Here is a 24164-nt window from a genome sequence, read left to right on the forward strand (position 1 = left end):
CTCTGCCTGGAAAGGGGAAAATGGTGCCTGAAAAGCGGGCAAATGCGGCTGTAAAGGAATTATTTTATCCTTCAAAATGTTTTTGTTTTAAAGCCACTTATCACTCAAAAATGAGGAATTTTTTTTTTTATCCTAAAGGATAGGTGAGGGCTGGTGGAACATCCCAAAATATCCCAAAGCTCCTGGAATTGAATCCTGCTCAACAGGAGACACCGAATAGATTTAAATATATAAAAAGGAGAATAAAAAGAAATTAAAGAGCCTAAAAAGAAAGCAAAATATAACTTATTATTATTATTATTATTTTTCCATCTGATTTGTGACCTGAGAGGTGTGGATTAAAAACGTGGATTTATTTCCCATCTGGGAGAAAGGAATTCTTCACCCTGCCGACCTTAAACAATAAAAAAAAAATCAGGAATAAAGTTCTTTTTCTTCTCTCCAAAACAAATCCCCTCCCACCATAAATATTTATTCATATTTTTATCCCTCAGCTCCAAAGGAATTGCACAAGTCAGGAATTCTGGAAAATAAAAACCATTCCAAAAGTCACAACTTTACCCAAATCTTCTGTTCTTGGTCAGGAGAAAGAAGCCCAAGGGATAAAATCGGGCTGAAGTTGGGAAATCGGGAATATTTCCAAGCTGGGATTTTGATCTCGAGGTGATTTCCATGGAAAAGTGGATCCTGGAGAGGATTCTTGGTGGAATTTCAACCTTGCTTGTCTTTGGTTTCACTGACTGAGCTCTGGAATTTAGTTTTGAGTGCAAAAATCCTCATTTGGGGGTTATTTTAGGGGCAGAAGGTCCTGCTGTCCCACAAAGATCCCGGTGATCATCCTGATCTCCTCCCTGCACACACTGAAACGGAGATTTGAGTGCAAAAACCCTCATTTTGGGATTATTCTAGGAGCAAAGAGCCCTGCTACCCCACAAAGATCCTGATGATCATCATGATCCTGCAGACCAAGCTCTGGAATTGGGGTTTTTGTGCAAAAAAAACCCCCTATTTTTAGGGGTTATTTTAGTAATAGAAGGTCGTGCTACCCCATGAAGATCCTGATGATCATCCTGATCTCCTTCCTGCACACACTGAAGTTGGGATTTGAGTGCAAAAATCCTCTTTTTGGGGTTATTTAAGGGTCAGAAGATCCTGCTACCCCATAAAGATCCTGATCTCCTTCCAGCACACACTGAATTTGGGATTTGAGTTAAAAAATCATCTTTTTTGGGTGTTTTTTCAGGAAGGTTCTGATGACTCTCTCCATCTTCTTCCTGCACATATCATAGTGGGGGGTTGAGTGCAAAAAATCCTGATTTTGGGGTTGCTTTAGGGGCAGAAAGCCTCCTTACCCTATGGAGATCCTGATGACCACCCTGATCTTCTTCCTGCACACACTGAAATTGGGATTTGAGTGCAAAAATCCTCTTTTTTGGGGCGTTATTTCAGGAAGATGCTGATGACTCTCTCCATCTCCTTTCTGCACACACAGAAATTGGGATTTGAGTGCAAAAATCCTCTTTTTTGGGGCGTTATTTCAGGAAGATGCTGATGACTCTCTCCATCTCCTTCCTGCACACACTGAATTTGGGATTTGAGTGCAAAAACATCCTGATTTTGGGGTTGCTTTAGGGGCAGAAAGCCTCCCTACCCTATGAAGATCCTGATGACCATCTTGATCTCCTTCCTGCACACGGGGCACGGCGACCTCTTCTTCTTCAGCATCCTGGCACACCTGAAGCAGGCCACCAGGTGAGCAGTCCTTCCATGGACAATGTTCCCATCCCGTGGCCTGTGCTGGCACAGGAAGCAGGGGTTCAGCACGGTTTTGATGCTCTCCATGGATTCCATCTCCTCCTCTTTTTTCAGCTCGGCAAAATCCCGTTTTTTCCCATCCCTGGCCAAATCCAAGGATTCCAGGGAGCTGCTGGGATCCACCAGGGGTTTGTTCTCTCCCAGGAAAAGGTGTTTGGGTTGGCAAGGAGGGGCTGAAATCGTCCTCCTGCAGTCTGGGACGTCCATCCCTTCATCCTGCTCCTGGTTTTCCATGGAATTGATGTTGGAAAGGGACAGGGAATGGGGCAGTTTGGGGCAGTCCCGGTACCAGTCCTTACGTAGGGCCCAGCAGCGGTAGCAGTACCTTTTCCCTGGAGAGTTGAACTTCCTGCACTTGGAGCATTGCCAGCAATCCTGAGGGATTTAAGGCAAAAAAAAAAAAAAAACCCCATCCAGCAAAAAAAAGAAACAAATTTGATTTATTTTTGAGGTATTCCTCATTTTAGCCATGTGGGAAAAGCAGCAAGGATGCCTCGTTTTAAAAAAATAAATTGATTTATGAGTGATTTATAAGCTGGAAAGTCAACATTTTGTGGCTTGGGATTGATTCATCCCAGATTTCTCCCTCATGAATTCTTCCCCTTCCTCTCTCCCAGCCCTCTGGAAAAATCCAAGCTGGGGCAGTGTATTTTCATTTAATTTCAAGAGAATTTTCAATCTATTCCCCAAAATTCAAGGCGAGAGCTCCTGGAACTTAGCAGGAATTTGACTTCCAGGCTCACCCATCATTTACCAGCTGTTGAATTTGCACAATTAATGGGTTTATTAATTAATTATCTCACAGAAAAGGGCAGGAGCTGCCCAAGTGCAGAGCCAGGACTCAGCTGTCCAAAGTCATGGACATCCCCATTTATTCTAGGGAGAGAAATTTTGCTAAAACCATGAAAATTCTGCTAAACTATTTAAAATTCTATTAAAATTATTAAAATTCTGATTTTTTTTTGAGTGATTATAAAGTGCCACTCAGGATTCCCAGGTCCCTTCTAAGGACAATCCTCCAGATTTCCACCCAAGAGGACACCATGGAATTAAAATCTCATTAAAACCTTATTAAAAACCTCATTAAAAACCTTATTAAACCATACCTAGGTATCAATATAACTTTACTCAGCTACTTTTTTTTTTTTGGAAACCCACAGGAAAAATTCAGCTTTTCCCAGCCCAAAAGCAGCAGCAGGTGTGGGAGGAGCCCTTCCAGCCCCAGGTAATGCTGATCCCAAAGAATTCCCACCTCAGAAGCAGCTTCTGTGTCCGTGTCATCACTCAGGCACTGGGAATCCTCCAGCTCATCCAAGCACACATCCTCAGGCACCTGGAATTCCAAGAAAACGTTATCAGAGGGTGGGAATGTTGGAATATTTTTTTATTTATCACTTACCTGGTGCTGCACACTGCAATTGAAAGGATTACATAATCATCCTGCCCATTAAATCACTTCTAAAAGTGAATAAAAAGCCATTTTTGCAGTGGTTTTGGGGTTTTTTTTTGCAGAATGTTAGCATTTTTTTGCTGGTTTACAATGATCAGATTTTCCTCGTTGAGTCTTTAGCTGGACTCGATCTTTAAAAGCCTTTTCCAGACTCAATTCCATGATTTTTTTTTGATTTATAACTCTTGCAGCTATTGGTTAGAAACCCACCTAAGCCGCTGCGAGGAGCTGAACTCATTTTACATCAATTCTGGGCCTTGAAAATACGAATTTAAAGCAAAACCAAAACCCAAACCCACCAAACACACGAGGAGTGGTGACAACCTTTTCTAAAGAGGATTTAGCCTCTGGATGGGAACAGATCCAGTTTTTCCAAGGGCAGCAGAGCACCAGGGGATGAATTAAAGCACAACTAAAGCAGAGCAGAGGAGGTACCTTGGTGTCACCTTCTGTCACCTCCTCACAGTCCAGCACGTCCACCTTGAGGCCACCATTGCCCTGGTCCAGGGGACACTCGTTGAGGAACCACAGGTCATCTGTGGTGTCTGAAACTATGGCAGTGTCAATGTCCTGAGGGGGGAAAAGAAATCCAGGAAAAATCCGTCCAGGAGCAGCTCCACATCCAGAACTGTCTCGTTTTCCTCCCCAGTGACCTCCAAAGCCTTGGGCACCTCACTGCCCTCAGACATCTCTTTTGAAAATTTCTCCCTCACTGATTCCCCTTTCACCAATTTCCACCTCACAAGTTCCCTCTTTGCCCAATTTCCCCCTCATCAACTCAGTTTTACCCAATTTCCAACTCACAGGCTTCCATATTTTAAAATTTTCCCCTCACAGGCTTTTATTTTTCCCAATTTCCACCTCACAAGTTCCCCCTTTTCCCAACTTTTTCCCAATTTCTTCCCCTTTTTCCAACATTCATCTCTTTCCAGCTTGGCCACCACCATTCAACACTCATCCCAATAAAAAAAAAGGACAACTCCTGAATTCCAGGCACCTCTTGAGGGAAGAGTTTGGTGGATTTAAAAACCACTGAAAGTCAACAACTTTTAGTGGTTTTTAAATCACTAAACGGGATTTTTAAATCATTAAATGGGAAAGGCTGGGACAGCCCCACACTGGGAAAAAGCCTGAAAATCCTGGAGTGGGAAGTGGAAAGAGAGGGGAAAAAAACCAGAGTATTTGATTATCTTAGAACTCCAAAGAAGAGAGGAAAAGGACACAAAGGGCTTTCTGAAAGGGGTTACACACCTGGTTAGTCTGGATATCCGTGGATCCGTTACTCCTGGATTTGTAATTGCTTCTGAGATTCCCTAAAAACCACCACGGCAGCCCGGCCACATCCCACTCCTCAAAAACCAAATCCAGCTTGGGCTTTTTGCTTTCAGAGAGGTTTTCTATCAAGGCTTTGTCTGGAAGAGCCAAGCACAGTCCAAGTCATTGGGTAGGAGAAAAATTGGGCTGAAATCTGAATTTTTTTAATTTGTTTTTTACTTCTTGCATCAGGGTGAGAACTTTGGGGTTTGGATTGGCAAAAATTCCTTGAACAAGTCAGGGAATATCCCAGTGCCCCTCTACTGAGGTTGAGTTTTGATTTAAAATCTCACCAGAGAAACACAAATGCTTCCCCAGCCAGCCCTGAGTGGATTTCTGGAGTGATTTAAAAATGCACAAAGGACAGGTGGGAATTCAGTTTGTAGCTCCTGAATTCCCAAGGAATGGGGATTCACCCTCCTGATGCTCCAGCCTGGGATCCCAAATTGAGCACTCTGAATTCCAAGATCACCCTGGATCTCCCTCCCTCCAGGGCCTGGAGTTTTCCAAGGCTGGTTTTTAAATCCAGGGAATTCCCAGCTCTCCCATTTGAGCTGGAAACAAGGAGCTGATTTTCCAACTGAGGCTCCTTCACACAATAAAAAGTGGAAAAACGGGAAAAATCGCTCCTAAAACATGTGAAATCTCCACGAGTGACCCAGCAAAAAATCCCAGCAGGGAAATGTCAAAATGTGACAGATCCACTAAAAAAAAAAAATCCCGATTTTTGTTCAATTCCCTGCTTGGTTGCAGGGAATGACGGGGATGGATCCAAGGATAATTCCAGCATTTTAAACACCCTCCAGCAAGGTCTGCAAGGTTTTGTTTTTCTTTCATGGCATTGCTCAATGAGAGATGGGATTTTGGGGCTAAACCCGCCACTGCGTTCAGAGCATTTGTTTATGAGCCAGAAAATCAGAAAACACCTTGTGGTGAACTTGGCAATTCCTCAGGCTTTAGCAGCAAGGTTTTTAAGGATTCTATTCCAAACTAAGAGATTTTTTGTTTGGAGTCTCCCAGCTCCCTCCTCCAGCTTTTTGCTGCTGTGTGCCCCACACAGAAGGTTTGGAAAACGCTGTGAAGGTGCAGAAATTTTACCCCTCACCTTGACAAGTGTCACATTTGGGCTCTGAGGTAGCAGAGGTTTTGCTGTCACCCTCCAGGATGCCGGAGTCAGATCCTCCCTCCTGGCTGAGCTGCAGGAAGCAAAAATGCAGGAATTAGCCCAGCAGAGCTTGCAGGGACAAAGGGATGCAGCACTTCCATCCCCAGGCACCAGCTGCAGGACGAGAGCAAGCAGGTAGGAAAAGGAAATAAATCAAAATAAAAAAAAAAAAAAAACACAAACCTATAAACTATTTTATCTTTCAAGCCTGTGAAATCAGCACTAACAACCAAGGAAAGATCTTCAGCTTGGTGAAAAAAAAAAGCCCAAAACTGGCGTTTTTCCTGCAGTAAAAAGTGATGTTGTGACTCTCTGACACCTCCCACTCCAAACCACAGCTGGAAAAACTTTGGAAGCGTCAAGATTTTTCCTCGGTTTTCCACCTCTGCCTGAAAAGCTGCTGGAAAACAAACCCTAACTAAGCACGGTGAAATTAATTATTTGGCAGTTCCTACTTTGGAGGGAAAAAAAAGCAGGATAAGAAAAAAGGGATAATAAGCAGAATAAGTGCTGGAGAAGCTGAGGGCTGGAAGTGCTGCAGCCCAGAAAAAAACACTCAGAGACTGGCACTCTGTCAGGAGGAGAACAGAGAAGGGTGGCTCTGTCCCTGCTCTGTGGACTCCCAAGAACTTTTTTTTATTATTTTTAATTTTAGGGGGTGGATTTTTTTAAATTTTTGGGTGTTTTTTTCTCTCTGAGGAAAAGTGAGGAGCAGCAAAAACAACCAGGGGAAAAAAAAATCAAAAAAAACATAAAAAAATGAAAAAGTTCTGGCAGTCCACCACGCAGAGGGTACAGAGAAGGGGCGACTCTGTACAAGAAAAGAACCCACTGGGCAGTGGGGTTTACCTGCAGCTGGTCTGGGCTGGGCTTAGCGACGTTCTGCTCCTTTGGGAGAGTCTGTGCAGCATCTGCAGATGGCAGGTAAAACACAAGGAAAATCCTTCCCTGGAAACGGCCACGCTCACACCACACACAGCTCGGGGCAAGTGAACGACCAGCCAGGCTTGGCAGAGCTCAGGGAGGGGGAAATTCCTCCTGGGAAAGGTTTGGGGTTCTCCAGGGGATGGGGTGGGGGGTTTGGGGAGGGAGGAGGAGCTGGGTGAAAGTTCAGGATGTTGTTCCCAAAGGGAAAAAGGATTCGATGTCCTTTTTTCCCAAAGAGACTCTCTTGCTACAGGCAAATTCAGATTGTTCTTCCCCAAAGGAAAAATGATTCTATTTCCTACAGCCATTCAAAATTCAGAATATTCTTCTCAAAGGAAAAATTATTCCATTTCCTACCGCCATTCAAAATTCAGAATATTCTTCTCAAAAGGAAAAATTATTCTTTCTTTCCGCAGCCATTCGAAATTCAGAATGTTCTTCCCAAAGGAAAATATTTCAATTTCTGAGTGTTCTTGCCAGAAGGAAAAATGATTTTATTTCCTACGGTCATCCCAAATTCGGAATATTCTTCCCAAAGGGAAGAATTATTCCATTTCCTACAGCCATTCCAAATTCACAATGTTCTTCCCAAAGGGAAGAATTATTCTATTTCCTACAACCATTCCAAATTCAGATTATTCTTCCCAAAGGGACATTTCGCTATGGTCACACCAAATTCAGATTTTTCTTCTCAAAAGGAAAAATTATTCTTTTTTTCTGCAGCCATTCCAAATTCAGAATATTCTTCCCAAAAGGAAAAATGATTCTATTTCCTACAGCCATTCAAAATTCAGAATATTCTTCTCAAAAGGAAAAATTATTCTTTTTGCTATGTTCATCCCAAATTCAGAATATTCTTCCCAAACAGAAAAATGATTCCTTTTTTTTCCTACAGCCACCCCAAGCTCTCCGGGCTTTGTCACAGGAATTCCTGGTGACTTTGACCATCTGTGGATCTGTTCCTCCTGGATTTGGAATTGCTCCTGAGGTTCCCTAAAAACCACCAGGGAGTTGTTGGATCTCCCTCCTTTTCCCTGGAGTTTCCAAGGCTCCAGGGGATTCCAGGGAATCCTCACATTTGGCCAAGAGCTGTTTTTCCAACTGAGAGAATACCAAGTGGAAAAAGGAGGGGAAAATCGCTCCCAAAACAACTGAAGTCTCCAGGAATGAGAAATCCCCGTGGGGGAAATGTCAAAGTATGACAGATCCACCCCCAAAAATTCCCAATTTTTGTTCTGTTTGGTTTGCAGGGAATGACTGCAAACCCATTCCTCAAACACCAGGATTCCAGAGGGAATCCCACCTGGAAGGGTTTTTTGGGTTTTTTAATGGAATTCCTGATGGTTCCTGCTCTTCCTGAAGTGTTTGGGCATGAGGAATGAAGAGAAAAGAAAGGAAAATTCCATGCCCAGAGCTGGACACAGCTGGATCCAGCTGAAGCTGCTGCTCCCAAGAGTTAATTAAAAAGGTCAAACTAAATTAAGAAGAATTCCAATTAGCAGGAATCTTTCTGAGCCTGGCTCTGAACAGAGAGAACACAAGATGCCAGGCTGGCTCCTGCCTGCTCCCCTTTTAATTTAGCAGGAAAATTCCCTCCTGGATGAGGCTGATTCCCAGCAGGAATCACACAGGGATGGGGCAAGAGCTGAAAAGTGGCAGAAAATTCCACCTGAATTTAAAAGGAGCGAAAATTCAGGATTAAATCACAAATCCCTGGTTTTCTTTCCTGCTTTCAGCTAGGCTGGGTTTTCAATCCCTGATGGAAACCAGGGGGATTCATCCTTCCCAAAGGAGTGAAAACAGTCCAGGTGCTGGAAAGTTTCCTTCTGGAGCTGGTTTATTCCAGAAAAAAAAACAAGCCTGAAGGTGAGGGGCTCCTAAATGCAGCTGGGGCTGGAGTCAGGCTGAGGAAAAGTGGGCAAGGAAAGGGGAAAAGTGGGCAAGGAAAGGGGAAAAGTGGGCAAGGAAAGGGGAAAAGTGGGCAAGGAAAGGGGGGAAATTAGAGGAGGGAGAAAGTCAGGAAAGAAAAGGGGGAAAAATTAGCAAAGAAAAGGAAGGAAAAGTTGGCAAGAAAGGAGGGAAAAATGAGCCAAATCCAGTCATTCCTGTGCTGGGCTGAAGGAAAGCAAACGGCTGAAAAAGGGAAGGGAAAACAGCTGGAAAAGGGAAAGAACATCTGGAAAAGGGCAGCTGGAAAAGGAAAAGGGAAAACAGCTGGAAAGGGGAGAAAAAACTAGAAAAGAGAGAAAAGCAGCTGGGAAAGGGAAAGAAAGAATCTGGGGAAAGGAAAACAGCTGGAAAATGGAGAAAGCAGCTGGAAAAGGGAAAAACATCTGGAAAAGAGAGAAAGGCAAAGCTGGGAAAGGAAAAGGGAAAGAAAACAGCTGAAAAAGGGAGGAAAGCAACTGGAAAAGGAAAGCAGCTGGAAAAGTGAAGGATAACATCTGGAAAAGGGAAAGAAAACATCTGGAAAAGGAAAAGAAAGCAGCTGGGAAAGGAAACGGGAAAGCAGCTGGGGAAAAGAAAACAGCTGGAAAACAGAGAAAGCAGCTGGAAAAGGGAAAAAAATATAGGAAAGGGAAGAAAAAAAGCTGGGAAAGAAACCAGCTGAGAACAGGAAAGAGAACATCTGGAAAAGGAAGAAGGGCAGCTGGGAAAGGAAAGGGAAAGAAAGCAGCTGGGAAAGTGAAAGAAAACAGGTGGGAAAGGAAAAGGAGACATCTGGGAAAGGAAAAGGAGACACTTGGGAAAGGAAAAGGAGACACTTGGGAAAGGAAAAGGAGACACTTGGGAAAGGAAAAGGAGACACTTGGGAAAGGAAAAGGAGACACTTGGGAAAGGAAAAGGAGACACTTGGGAAAGGAAAAGGAGACACTTGGGAAAGGAAAAGGAGACACTTGGGAAAGGAAAAGGAGACATCTGGGAAAGGAAAAGGAGACACTTGGGAAAGGAAAAGGACACATCTGGGAAAGGAAAAGGAGACATCTGGGAAAGGAAAAGGAGACATCTGGGAAAGGAAAAGGAGACACCTGGGAAAGGAAAAGGAGACATCTGGGAAAGGAAAAGGAGACACCTGGGAAAGGAAAAGGAGACACCTGGGAAAGGAAAAGGAGACACCTGGGAAAGGAAAAGGAGACACCTGGGAAAGGAAAAGGAGACATCTGGGAAAGGAAAAGGAGACATCTGGGAAAGGAAAAGGAGACATCTGGGAAAGGAAAAGGAGACACTTGGGAAAGGAGAAGGAGACATCTGGGAAAGGAAAAGGAGACATCTGGGAAAGGAAAAGGAGACATCTGGGAAAGGAAAAGGAGACATCTGGGAAAGGAAAAGGACACATCTGGGAAAGGAGAAGGAAGCACTCCTGTGCACTGCTGTGCCAGGCCGGGCGGGTCTGGCCCCACTCACTCACACTCAGCCCCTCACACACCCTGCTCCTACAGCTGGGAACTCCCAAGGCAACTACAAAAGGTTCTCCCAGAAAATAAAATCCCAACGTTCTTGAAAAGAATCTTCTGTAAATAAAAAATAATTAAAAAAAAAAAATCCAAGGCAGGAAACGGGATCTTTTAAGGCCACGTTTTGGATTTTTTACTGAATTTGTGATTTCTCCACGTGTGTGGTGAGCCCTCCTAAAAATTTAAATCTGAAAAAGTGGCACAAAACTCCATAGTTGTGGATTAAATCCTTTTTATCTGTTTAAAAAAAAAAAATAGAAAATTTGGCAGAAAATTCCACAGCTGTGGAGTAAATCCATTTAATATGCTTTTAAAAATAGGAAACATGGCACAAAATTCCACAGTTGTGAATTAAATTCTTTTTGTCTGTTTAAAAAAATTAGGAAATTTAGGACAAAATTCTACAGCTGTGGAATAAACCCATTTTATTTATATTAAAAAAATGGAAAATGTGGCACAGAAAGTCCCCAGCTCTGCCAGTGGAGTTGATTTCTCTCAGTCCTACAACAGGAACTGGTTTTAGGGAATTCACCCTGGCTCAGGTTCATCTGAGATTAACAACTTTTCATTTTGATGAGTTTGATTTGATTCCTCCCACGAGCTGGGGAAGCTGCAAGGCTCCAGATTCAAACCTTGCAGAAGTTTTAGGACTCTTGAGAGATAATCAAAATATCAAATGAGGTTATTTAGGACTCCGAGAGATAATCAGATTATCAAACGAGGTGTTTTAGGAGTCTTTGAGATAATCAAATTATCAAATTGAGGTGGTTTAGGAGTCTTTGAAATAACCAAAATATCAAATTGAGGTGGTTTAGGACTCTTAGAGATAATCAAAATATAAAACATGGTGTTTTTAACTCTCTAAGAGAAAATCAAAATATCAAATGAGGTGTTTTAGGAGTCTTTGAGATAATAAAATAATAAAACGAGGTGTTTTATCACTCTCAGAGATAACCAAAATACCAAATGAGGTGCTTTAGGCCTCTCAGAGATAACCAAAACCCAAAACGAGGCGAAAGGAATAACTCACACTTCTGAATCTGAAAAAAACCAAAAAAAACCAAAAACCCCAAAAACTGCACGAAGACTTTCAGGAGGATTTTGCTCAAGAAGGGGCTGTTCCAGGACTGGGGCTGGTTTTGGCAGCACTCCATCAGCTGCTGGCACACAGAGCACACACAGACTGGCTGGGGACAGCTCCTGAGGGCACTTACCAGGGAGGGCACACAGGGACCTACCTGCGAGGGCAGCAGGGCTCAGGTTCCTCCTCAGCATCTCGTACACGGGGCTGCGGACACACACACCCTTTACACACAGCCCAGGACACAGAAATACTTCAGATTTATGTGCTGATTTCGTATTTATAGCTTTTTTTTTGGATATTTATTTCATACTTATATCAATTTTTTGGATATTGATTTCATACTTATATCAATTTTTTGGATATTGATTTCATATTTATATCTATTTTTGGATATTTAAAATATTTTGAGTATTTTCATGTTTGTTTTTATATTTATTTTTTACATACTTGGAAAAAATAATATTGATTTAATATACATTCAGCAATTTATTTAGCAATAAATTTCGATAGAATATTGATTTTGGGGGTTGTGTCATTATAGAAATATAGTCATATTATCTAAACATTAATAATCACAGATATTTTTATCTATTTTTTGATATTTAAAATATTTTGAGTATTTTAGTATTTGTTTTTATATTCATTTTTAAATATTTCAAATCTATAATATTGATGTAATATACATTCAGCAATTTATTTAGCAATAAATTTCGATAGAATATTGATTTTTGGGGTTTGTGTCATTATAGAAATATAGTCATATTATCTAAATATTAATAATCACAGATATTTTTATCTATTTTTTGATATTCAAAATATTTTGAGTATTTTAGTATTTATTTTTGTATTTATTTTTACATATTTCAAATATATAATATTGATTTAATATACATTCAGCAATTTATTTAGCAATAAATTTCGATAGAATATTGATTTTTGGGGTTTGTGTCATTATAGAAATATAGTCATATTATCTAAATATTAATAATCACAGATTTTTATTTATTTATTGATATTTAAAATATTTTGAGTATTTTCATGTTTGTTTTTATATTTATTTTTTACATACTTGGAAAAAATAATATTCATTTAATATACATTCAGCAATTTATTTAGCAATAAATTTCAATATAATATTGATTTGGGGGGGTTTATTATAGAAATATATCCTTATTTCCTAAACATCAATAATCTTTATATTTATAAGGAATACAAATATTTTTTAAATTTAATAGAGAATTTATTATTATGGGCTATATCTATATTTAAATTTATACACCATATTTGCATATATTTGTATTTTAGATAACATTTACATTTATATAAAATCATATATTTACGTATCTATATAAATACATATAACTTATGCATTTAAACATATCATCTATATATTTATATAAATATACATAATTTATATTTTTATATAAAACAGTTATATTTATGTAAGTTATATTTATATGTCATAGTAATATTTATATATAAAAGTTATGTTTATATGTAGATTTATGTATTTGTATTAATAGTTACTGTAATATAATAATCAGTTTTATACAGTTATATATATTAGATAAATTTATATAATTTACATGTATATATTTATGTTAATAGTTACACTAATATAATACTTGCATTTTTATATATTTATAGATAATAGTTGTTTTTGTCTATTAATATATTTATATTAATAGCATAGTTTTGTATATTTATATTTAATAGTTATATTTATATAGAAATTATATATATTTAGTGTTTTGTATTTTTCAAAGAGTATTTATTCGAATAATATAACTTTATTCATAATATTTTATTTATAAAATGGAGGGTTTTCTGCCAGAGAGACCTCAAAAAAAAGGGTTTTTTTCACTAATGAGACCCCAGAAATCCCTGAAGTGTTTTGGTTTCTTTTGCTGGAGATCTCAAAAATAAGAGTAATTTTTTTCTGGAGACCCCAAAAAACAGTGAATTTTTTCTTAGACACCCCCAAAACAGTGAATTTCTTTATCCCACCAGTGCCTTCAGCAGCTTTTCCAGACAAAAACGTGACTTTTCCCCCTTTTTCCCTGGGCATCTTTGACAGAGAAACCCCTAAAACTCACTGTGAGTTTTTCCCCAGACACCCCCAAAAAAAAGAATTTTTCCCTAGAAACCCCCCAAAACAGTGAATTTCTTTATCCCACCAATGCCTCCAGCAGCTTTTCCAGACAAAAAAACGTGACTTTTCCCCCTTTTTACCTGGGATCTTTGACAGAGAAACCCCTAAAACACACCGTGAATTTTTCCCCAGACACCCCCAAAACCAATGAATTTTTCCCTAGAAACGCCCCAAAACAGTGAATTTCTTCATCCCACCAGCGCCTCCAGCAGCTTTTCCTGACAAAAACGTGACTTTTCCCCCTTTTTACCTGGGATCCTTGACAGAGAAACCCCTAAAACTCACTGTGAGTTTTTCCCCAGACACCCCCAAAAAAAAAGAATTTTTCCCTAGAAACCCCCCAAAACAGTGAATTTTTCCCTAGAAACGCCCCAAAACAGTGAATTTCTTCATCTCACCAGTGCCTCCAGCAGCTTTTCCAGACAAAAAAACGTGACTTTTCCCCCTTTTTACCTGGGATCCTTGACAGAGAAGCTCTGCAGCCCCAGCAGCTCCCCCAGCTCGTCTCCCCCGCAGTGAACCAGGTGCTGCTGCCTCTTGTCGTAGAGCTGCCTGCTCATGATGTACTGGCCCAAAAAATGCATCACCTGTGGGGACAGGACAGCCCTCAGCCCCCCAAATCCTGGGAATTCCGTGGGGTTTGGGATAGCCTGCCTTTCTGGGGGGTGGGAGGGGGTTGACTGGTGATTTTGGGGGTGTTGGAGAAGAGGGTTTGGGGTCGGCGAGGAGAGGGAGTGAGGTGGAGGATGGAGAAGTTGGGGTTTGAATGGGGTTGTCCCAGTTCAAACGGCATTATTTTCAGTTAAAACTGTATTATTCCTAGTTAAAACTGTATTATTCCCAGTTTAAAGTGCGTTATTCCCAATTCAAATGGGGTTATCTCAGTTCAAACTGCATTTTTCCCAGTTAAAACTGTGTTATTCCCAGTTCAAATGGGGTTATCCCAGTTAAAACCATTATTCCCAGTTCAAATGGGATTATCCCAGTCCAAACTGCATTTTTCCCATTAAAATGGGGATATCCCAGTTCAAAAGAGCATTGCTCACATTTTGAAATGGGACTATCCCAGTGACACCCCAAAGTGTCCCCAAAAACTGACCCTCAAGTGTCCTAAGAGTGACCCTGAATGTCCCCAAAAAGTGACCCCAAAAAGTCCCCAAAATGCCCCTTCAGGTAAAATGGAAACATTCCCCAAGTGAGGGAATTTAGGGGTGAATCCTACCCCGATTCCCATAAAAACCCCGGGATAAATCCCGGGATAAATCACCTCCTTGAGGGTGAAGGTGCCCCTGAACTGTCCCCTAAAAATGACCCTAAAGTGTCCCCAAAAACTGACCCCAAAGTGACCCTGAAGTGACCCGGAACCATCCCCAAAAAGTGACCCCAAAATGTCCCCAAAGTGCCCCTTCAGGTGAAACAGGAACATTCTCCCAGTGAGAGAATTTAGGGGTGAATCCCACCCCGATTCCCATAAAAACCCCGGGATAAAGCCCGGGATAAATCACCTCCTTGAGGGTGAAGGTGTCTCCCTGGGCACCCGCAGCCTGCAGGATCCTCAGCAGGGGAACTTTGGGAATCACCTGCAAAACACAAAATTAAATATTCTAAAACCTGGAATAATTCATCCTTCTCCTCCCAAAAAATCCACACCAAAAAATATCCCGAGGGGTTTGGGTTTAATCCCTTCACGTTTGGATGTGGAGGTTTGGAAAGTGGAAAATTCACGAAGTTTTCAAAGAGAAATCAAAATTGGGTTTTTTTTTTTCAGAGGGAAATTGAATGAAAATTGAAATTGAAGGGAAATTGAATTCAATGAAACTGAAGGAAAATTGAAACTGAATGAAAATTGAAATGGAATTCAATTAAATGGAAGTTGAAGAAAAACTGAAATTGAATTCAGTGAAACTGAAGGAAAATCGAAATTGAATCCGAAGGAAAATTGAAATTGAATTCAATGAAACTGAAGGAAAATCGAAATTGAAATTGAATTCAATTAAATTGAGATGGAATCAAAACTGAAATTGAATTCAATGAAATGGAAGGAAAACAAATTGAATTCAGTGAAATTGAAAGTGAAGGGAAATTGAAATTAAAATTGAAATTAAAATTGAACAGAAGTTCAAACTGAATGAAAACTGAAATTGAAAGTGAAGGAAAATTGAAATGGGAGTTAAATGAAATTGAATTTTCCCGGATAAATGTTTTCCAACATCCTGTTCCCATTGGAAGGTTTTTCCCAGGACACTGAGTGATGATTAAATCGATATTTTCCTTCTATTTATTTACTTTTTTTTTTTTCCCCCCCTGGATTTGGATTTCTAAGCTCCTAAATTTTCCTCAAAAATCCAAATTTATTCCCATTCACATATTCCTTGATACTGGAAGGAATTTTTTTTCCCCAAGGAATCGGCTCTGGGAATTTGAATTTCTGATTTTTTTTTTCTTTCCCAGTTGATTTTTATTGTTTATTGTAAATTTTTCTGCTCTGATGGATTTTTATTCCAGGAAAACTCCAGGAATTTTGGATAATGGGAATATTCCAAGTCCAAATATTCCCTAAACTGACTCAAAAAAACCCCCAAAAAAACAACACAACTGGGAATGAATTACTTAAGGAAATTAAATATAATTTAAATATTATAAATTTAACCCAATTAAGGTGAAAAAAGCTCTAATATTTGGAGGAAAAAAAAAAGCTGAGCTATTATAAGTAAAAATCCAGCACAAAAAAATCCCTAATTCCTTATTTTTATGTCATTTTTAATCCTTTTAAATCGATTTTCCCCCCTTGAAAATATCCCAGAATCATGGACGTGAAAGAGAACAAATTCCTCGGGCTAAATCCCAATTTTTATTACAAAAACGAATCAATTCCCCGGATTTAGAAGTATTTTGGATTTAATTAAAAAAATCGCCGCTCTGAGGAGGAAACACCAACACCCCGATAGGAACGAAGGAAAATTAGCTGTTAATTAGCTGCTAATTACCTGATTGGCTTGTCCCAGGGTGATCCTGCAGGAATTCCCGGCTGCTGGGTGTGGGCTGGGATTTGGGAAGCTCATCCTGGCAGTGAGGAGCTGCTCAAGCACCGACCTGGGAACAGATTTGGGGTTTAAAAACAGCCCTAAAATCTCATTTTTAATCCTTCCCGCCTCCTGCTGCTCCAGAGGGGTGGGAAAAATTATCCCGGAAAAAGTTGGAATGGGGTGATCAGGGTGGGGTTATTATCCATGGAAAGGGACAAAAATCCCTGTGGAGGTGGAATTTGGGGACACTGGGGTTGGGATTGCTGATCCTAAAGATCTTTTTCCAACCCTAAAGATTCCAGGATTCCCAACTGGGTTGGGATTTCCTGATCCCAAAGGTCTTCTCCAACCCTAAAAGTTCCTGAGTTGGATTTTCCTGATCCTAAAAGGTTTTTTCCAAGCCTAAAGCTGATCCCAAACGTCTTTTCCAAGCCTGAACATTCCATGATTCCCAACTGGAATCCCAGAAATCTTTTCCAACCCTAAAGGTTTCTGGGTTGGATTTCCTGCTCCTAAAGCTCTTTTCCAACCCTGAATATTCCAGGATTCCCAGCTGGGCTTGCAGATTCCAAAGGTTTTTCCAACCCTAAAGCAGATCTCAAAGATCTTTTCCCATCCTAAAGATTCCTGGGTTGGACTTGCTCATCCCAAAGGTTTTTCCAACCTTTTTTTTTTTCTTAAAAATGGGGGAAAAGGGGGAAAAATGGGGGAAAAAAGGGGAGGAAAAAAGGGGAAAAGGCAGCATGGGATAGTGAGAGGTGTCCCTGCCATTCCAACCCAAACCATTCCAGAATTCCATGGGCTGCTGGTTGAGATGGGATTTGGGGAATAAATCCCAAAATTCCATGGGCTGCTGGGGATGGGATTTGGGGAATAAATCCCAAAATTCCATGGGCTGGTTGTGATGGGATTTGGGGAATAAATCCCAGGATTCCATGGGCTGGTTGAGATGGAATTTGGGAAATAAATCCCAAAATTCCATGGGCTGCTTGAGATGGGATTTGGGGAATAAATCCCAAAATTCCATGGGCTGCTTGAGATGGGATTTGGGGAATAAATCCTTGCAGAACTCCTCTCTGAGATGGAATTCCCAGAGAATCCTTGGCTGTCCCATCCCTGGAATTGTCCCTGGAACACAGAAGGTGGCACTGGGAGTTCCTCTGGAATTCTCTGGAATTCTGTGCCCTGAGTCTTCCCCAGCTCAGTGGGGATTTTAGGGAATTTCCATGATGCCATGAGGAAAACATTCCAGAGGGTGAAATCCCTGACTCACAGCAGCTGAGTCACATCCCAATGGAATTCTCTCCATTCCAGCAGCTCACCCAAGGGACAATCCATCCTCAGCACCTCCCTGATTTCCCAAAAATTCCTAAAAAAATGGATTTTAACAGTGTTTCTGGATGAGCAGAAGCTTTTCCTAGCAGGGGAAAAAAAAAATCCTGAAAAATCAGAATTTTTCACAGAAAATGCCCACAAAACTCAGCTCAGCAATCCTCAAATCCACTGAAATCCTTCCCTGAAAAGGGCTGGAAAACTTGGGGAAAATCAGGAATTATTGTCCATTAAATACTGGGGAAAAAAGCAACTTGAAGCAGTTTAAAGTCTTGACCTTGAGTCAAAATCTGTGTCTCCCCAGCCTGGAAATTGGGATTAAAATCTCAATTTTTACAAGAATCTGGTTGCAAATAAACCCTGAAAGAGATTTAAAAAAAAAAAATTCAGGTTAAAGCAGGAAAAGAATTCCCAAAATTGACTCCTGGATTTGGCTGGCAGCTGGAATTTTTGGGAGGTTTTCACAGGATTTTTAATCCGTGTGGTAACTTAATTTGGATTTGAATCTTAAATTTAATTACGTCTCAAATTCATTTTTTAAAATTTTAATTACGAATAAAACAATGAAATCTGAAAAAATGCAAAAAAAGCCTCTGAATTTTCCTCCAGTGAAATCGAAATTGTCTCCCAGGGAATTTTCCTGGAGAAATTGGATTTACTCCCCCAGGAAATCCCCAGGAATTTGAAGCACAAATGATTGAGTTTAAAATGTGTATTTTGGAAAGAATCAAATCCTCGCCTCAGGAATGTGGCTGCAGACAAAACAGGCTGGAATCTGAAACACACGAAAATAAAACAAAAATAATCTGAATTTTAGCACCAATTCTGAGCTCTGGGAACTTCAATCCCTGCCCCAGCTGTTAAAAAAAAATAAATGGATTTTTTAGGGATTTTTGGAGAGAGTTCTGAGGGGTTTTATGGCAATTCTGTGGAATAAAAATGGGAATTCTACAGAATAAAATCATTCCCAAAAATCCAACACCTCTGAAGGTTTGATTCAAGCCCTTCAAAATATTCAAATTTCTAAATAATAATTCAAATTTCTAAATAATAATTCAAATTTCTACATAATAATTCAAATTGTAACAGCTTCAATCCCTTCCCCAGTTAATGTTTTAACAGATTAATGATGGAAAAAAAACCCAAATTTTAACAGATTTTAACAGATCTCTGATGGAAAAAACCAAAATATTGGAACATAAAAATGCCCTTAAAATTCCCAGGATGAGCAGGAAATTCCATGGAATAAAATCAATCCCTAAAATCCAACAACTCATAATATTTAGGGTTGACTCAAGCACATCAAATATTCAAATTTGTGAGGAGCATAGAACAGTGACCAGAAATAATTCAAATTATAATAGCTTTAATCACTTCCCAATTAATATTTCCTTAAATTTTAACAGATTTCTGATGAAAAAAAAGCAAAATATTGAACACAAAATGCCCTTAAACCTCCCAAAATGAGGTGGACAAGGTTGATTCAAGCTTATAAAAAATTTAAATTTGTGAGGAGCATCGACAGTGACCTGAAATAATTCAAATTATAACAGCTTTAATCACTCCCCAATTAACATTTCTTTAAACTTTAACAGATTTCTGATTAAAAAAACCCAAAAAAAAACCCATTAAAACGAGCTGCATTTACCCACCTTGTCTTTTTCTCGCAGGAAATATCCTGGAATGATTCTCCCAGGATTTTATTTTTTTTTTGGCCACGTCCTGAAGATTCTCCGGGAGGTTTGTTTTTTTTTAATTTTCTAAAATCGCTTTTTTTTTTTTCTTCCAAAACCACGCCCAAGGGAGGGACCAAAAAGTGGCCGATAAACGGCCAAATCAACTTGAAAAAAGGAGAAAAAAAAACCCAAAAACAATCGGGATTTTCCCTCCCCTTTCCTGGAAAAGGAATTTTGCTGCCCTCAGGGTTGAGGGAAATGAGTTTTAACCTTTTCAGCGTTGATTTGATCACTCAAAACCTTCGGGGTTTAGAGATAAAAGAATTTTTTTTTTTTTTTTGGTTCTCATAAATTTCATCAGAAATTAATCTCGGGGTTAATTAAAGGGTTTGGTGATGAGTTTTTAAAATATTTCCAGGCTGAAAAACACTACAAAAATTTAAGGATTCAGTTTTCCTTTTGAAAAGGTCCCACGTGGTGGAAATTCCTTATTTTAAAAAAAAAAAAACATTTAAAAAGAGAGGGGAATTTCATGTTCAGCCAGTCGAGAAATTTGGAATATTCCCAAATTTCACTGTTTGGAAATATCCCAAATTTCAGCTGGAAATGCTCCAAATTTCACTTGGAAATGTCCCAAATTTCATCTGGAAATATCCCAAAATTCACTTAGAAATGTTCCAAATTTCACTTGAAAATATCCCAAATTTTCACCTGGAAATGTCCCAAATTTCACTTAGAAATGTCCCAAAATTCACTTAGAAGTATCCCAAAATTCACCTGGAAATGTCCCAAAATTCACCTGGAAATGTCCCAAATTTCACCTGGAAATATCCCAAATTTCATTTTTCCAGCCCTCACCCTAAAAAAATTGGAATAAATTTCCAGGGGGGAATTTGAGGTGCTGAAAAATCTCTTTGGGGCAGAGGAAAAAAACAGAAACACGAAAAAAAAAACCCCCAAAATCTCCAGAGGAAATGGTGAATCAAACCCGAGTCAGCAACGGAGCAAAATTTCCACTCCAAAAGCCTCATCTCAAGCTTCTTTTGGTGACTAAAAATTCCTCTTTGAGACACTTAAAAAAAAAAAAAAACCACAAAACCACAGATTTTTATTTTTTTTTAATACTTAAAAATATCAAGTGGCTGAAAAGTCAAGGTAAAAGTTACTGGGGTTTTTTTTTTAAGTCTAATTTTAAGAGAGGGGAAAAAAAAAATTCAAGTTGTTCAATTCTAGTTAAAGCAGAAATACAAATAAATTCCAAGTTAAAGAAAAGTTAGTTAAAAGTTCAAAAAAATTAGAAGTCAAGGGAAAAAAATTAAGTTTTTAATTTTATTTAAAGCAGAAACACAGAAGTTGAGTTAAGGTGAGAGGAATTTTTATTTTTTTTTTTCCAGCTTTCAAATAAAGGCAAATATTGAAAATCAAGTGGAGGTTTTGGGGTCATTTCAGGAAATTTAAGTCACAATAAAATCGCTGATAATTCAATTTATCCTCATCAGAGTCCCTGAAGGGTTTCACGCCTCAAAATTTAACCCTTTTTATTTAAAAATATATATATATTTTTTTAAATTCTGATTAATACCTGAGGTGAGTTTTGCGGCTGGCGCGACGCATCTGCCAAAAATTTTTGGGTTGTTTCCTTAAAGATCTGTCTAAAAACGCCACCTAAACTTTGACTAAATAAAAGATAACAAATTTAAAACAACCACAAATAAATATTGTGCAACTCCGGCTCTGGTTGCGACACGTCGCCAAAACCAAAATCAATTAATTCCAAGTCACAAAAAAAGCGAATTTTTCTGCAAATCTCCCTTAAAAATCCTTCCCGGGATTTGGGATAAGGAACCGCATCCTGAAGGTCCTGATTTTGTGTTTATCTCTGTTTTTAAAGGACTTAAAAAAAAAATAAAAATGTGTTTTTCTGAGGGTGGGATCGAGTCCTCGGGTCGTTGTTTTTTACGAGGGTGAAATCGTGAAATTAAAGGAGCGGCTCGGGGCCTTAAAATTCATCTCGTTTCCCAATTTTAATGATTTTCACAAATCCGAGCTGGTTTTGGACACTCCCAGAGATTGAGAAATCACGGATTCTGTGGGAATTTCCATCCCAAATCCTCTTTACCCCCTCAGGAAAGAATTCATCCCCAAAATCCCACCTAAAGAGCCTGAAGCCATTCCCCTCTCCTACACCACGACAAACGCTCCCCATCTAATCTTTTCACGCCAGATCACAATTAAATCACCCTGAAGGGTTTGGTGGGGTTTTTTTTTCCCTTTTCTCCAGGCGGGATAGTGACAATTATGCCGGAATTTCTCGGGAAGAAACGAAACGCTTCAGGCCGCTCCCGCCGCCTCAGGCCCCTCCCGCCGGCACCGCCTCCTGCCCCTGCTCCTCCTCAGCGCCCCTCCGCCCGGCGCCCCCCGGGACCCCCGCCATCCCCCGGCCTCCGTGCTCACCCTACAGCCGCTCCACGGGCTCCATGGGCTCCGGGACGGGGGTCGGGGAGGGGAAGAAGCCCCTAAACCCCCTCAAGGCTCCTCGCCTCCATTTTAGCGGGGTCCAGGCCGCCGCTTCCCCTCGCGGCCAACATGGCGGCGGCGCCATAGAGAGGAGCGGCGGCGCGGTGCTAGAAGGGACGTGGCGACGTCACTGCTATGTGGCGCCCCCTAGCGGCGTGGAGGATCCCGCCTATGAGTCCTTCACAGCCTTGGGAGGAAATGTAAATAAATCATTAAAATCTTAATTTTATAATATATTTTCAAATTTTAATTTTTATGAAAATGTTTAAAATAATACTCGTAAATGCATAAAACCCCCCAAATAATAAATACTAATAGTGTTTTGTATAATGTCATATTTTGCATAATGTAATAATAGATAATTTGCATAATATAATGTTTCAACGCAAGATGACGCGTTTTAATAAATAAAAATAAATAATAATAATCACTGATAGATATTAATGAAAATAATAAGAAAATGCCTGGAAAAAATATAATCTCAGGTCAGGATCCTCTTTGATGTAAGATCTTTGTATATTTTCAGGTGTAATCAGCAAGAAAGGAGAGCTCAGTGGAGCAGGCAGCAGGAACATTCCTTACCCAAGGACACCCTGGAATTATCGAGCCTTAAGGATGGAATAAATCAAAAAGTCGATGTGTGTCTATGTAGTTATCGCTGACTTGGCAAAATATTCAAGGTCCTCGTGTCCTAGAGCTGAGCTATCTTCATTTTAATACCCACCGAGACATTAGGATGTTCTCCTGGACATTATAATATCCACTGAAAAAATCCACCTGGATATTAGAATATCCACCAGGAAATTAGAATATCCAGCTCTATTCATTATAAAACCCGCACTTTCCTGTGTCACCTACTCCAGGTCACCTTCTCACGGGACTGGACTGAATTATTTCCAGAACTCCCTCCCAAACTGGGATCCACGTCTGGAAAATTCCAAATTAATCCCGACCCAGAGGCAGCGCTTGGGAAAGCGACCAAAGCGGAACCGCTGGGTGCCAACAGCAAAATCCGGTGCGACGTGCTGGCTTTGTGACCGACTCGGACAGACATAATTAGAATATTTTTGTCTAATTATATGTTTGGCCCGGGGAAAGGGATCCGGATTCCTGGGAAAAACCAGGAGCGGCCGCCCTGCTGTGTGCTGATAAAAGCATTGAGTGGCCTGACTGCTCAGAGCCCGGATAGCTCAGTCGGTAGAGCATCAGACTTTTAATCTGAGGGTCCAGGGTTCAAGTCCCTGTTCGGGCGTTACCGTTTTTCTTTTTTCCTTTCGCTGTCCAATTTTTTTTTTTCCCCAAAAAACGCTCTTTTCACGCCCGCGGCACCTCCGGCGCTGCCCGCTGGAGGGTTCTGGCTGCGTCTGTAGGGAATTATGGCACGAAATTAAAAAAAAAAAAAATTATAGAAAAAGTAGAGTCGCCCGAACAGGGACTTGAACCCTGGACCCTCAGATTAAAAGTCTGATGCTCTACCGACTGAGCTATCCGGGCTCTGCTGCCGAGAGGGGCGCTGCCGGTATATATCCCTACACAGGGGCGGGGCCACTGCTGGGACTTTGGTATTTGTGTCCCCATCTGCACCCTACTGTCTGCGCCCCATTATCTGCACCCCATTATCTGCACCCCATTATCTGCACCCCATTATCTGAACTCCACTGTCCTGCACCCCATTATCTGCACCTCCATCCGCACCTCATTATCTGCACGCCCATTATCTACACCCCTATCTGTTCTCCATTATCTGCACCCCACTGTCTCCACCCCCATCTGCACCCCATTATCTACAGCTTCTCTCCTGCACCCCCTAACTGATCCCCTCCGCCTGAACCCCACCATCTGCCCCTTCCCGCCTGCCTGCCCCTGACTGAACCCTCTCTGCCTGTACCCCATTATCTGCACCCCATTATCTATACCCCATTATCTATATTCCATTATCTGCACCCCAATGTGGGCACCTTCCTCCCGCACCCCCCGACTGAAGCCCCCCGGGGTGCGGCTGGCAGCGTGTCCCCCCCCAGCTGCGGGGCTCTGGGGACCGCAAAGGCCCCACTGGGGGCTGTGGGGTGTCCCAGCACCCCAAAGGAGCATCCCAAAGGAGCACCCACAGCCCCGGGGGGGACCCCAGCGGGGAACAGAGGGGTGGGTAATGGAGGGGAGGACACAGGGATGTCCCCGAGGATGGTGGGAGGCGCAGGGGGACAAGGACAGAGCGGCTCCGTACCCGTCCCCGGGGGCGATGCGGGGCGGA

General features: G+C 40.8%; 1 protein-coding gene and 2 non-coding genes across 6 annotated transcripts; 1 reads left to right on the plus strand and 2 right to left on the minus strand.

Moving 5' to 3' along the window:
- Positions 1-253: 253 nt before the first annotated feature.
- On the minus strand, positions 254-22012 carry MDM4 (MDM4 regulator of p53). 4 transcript variants are annotated; one of them, XR_010745365.1, is made up of 12 exons: positions 20979-21074; positions 16350-16455; positions 14868-14942; positions 13816-13949; positions 11365-11414; positions 6594-6655; positions 5685-5775; positions 4517-4677; positions 3590-3835; positions 3068-3148; positions 562-2190; positions 254-394 (listed from the first exon to the last, which is right to left on the minus strand). XR_010745365.1 is itself a non-coding variant. In XM_066335755.1 (11 exons), the coding sequence occupies exons 2-11, from the start codon at positions 16422-16424 to the stop codon at positions 1648-1650; spliced, it is 1518 nt and encodes a 505-aa protein (XP_066191852.1). In that variant the 5' UTR covers positions 16425-16455; positions 21851-22012; the 3' UTR covers positions 254-1647. The 4 variants fall into 4 exon arrangements, 3 of the variants coding, with proteins under 3 accessions (XP_066191852.1, XP_066191851.1, XP_066191853.1); XM_066335755.1 differs by lacking the exon at positions 20979-21074 and adding an exon at positions 21851-22012 and having other exon boundaries at positions 254-2190; XM_066335754.1 differs by having other exon boundaries at positions 254-2190.
- A 1080-nt stretch (positions 22013-23092) lies between these two features.
- TRNAK-UUU (transfer RNA lysine (anticodon UUU)) lies at positions 23093-23165 on the plus strand. The gene has a single exon. It is a non-coding gene; the product is annotated as a tRNA-Lys (tRNA).
- Positions 23166-23334: 169 nt separating this feature from the next.
- Positions 23335-23407, minus strand: TRNAK-UUU (transfer RNA lysine (anticodon UUU)). Its single transcript has one exon. It is a non-coding gene; the product is annotated as a tRNA-Lys (tRNA).
- Positions 23408-24164: the final 757 nt, after the last annotated feature.

The sequence above is a fragment of the Sylvia atricapilla genome, chromosome 25, assembly GCF_009819655.1.
Source record: "Sylvia atricapilla isolate bSylAtr1 chromosome 25, bSylAtr1.pri, whole genome shotgun sequence".
In the NCBI taxonomy this organism is placed as follows: domain Eukaryota; kingdom Metazoa; phylum Chordata; class Aves; order Passeriformes; family Sylviidae; genus Sylvia; species Sylvia atricapilla.

Coding starts and splice junctions, on each gene's coding strand:
- MDM4 (XM_066335754.1), bottom strand. CDS start 21,010: ATGCGTCGCGCCAGCCGCAAAACTCACCTCAG. Junction 14,943..16,349: donor CCCTGGGACAAGCCAATCAG/GTAATTAGCAGC, acceptor TGTGTTTTGCAG/GTGATTCCCAAAGTTCCCCT. Junction 11,415..13,815: donor TTCTCTGTCAAGGATCCCAG/GTAAAAAGGGGG, acceptor GTGTGTCCGCAG/CCCCGTGTACGAGATGCTGA.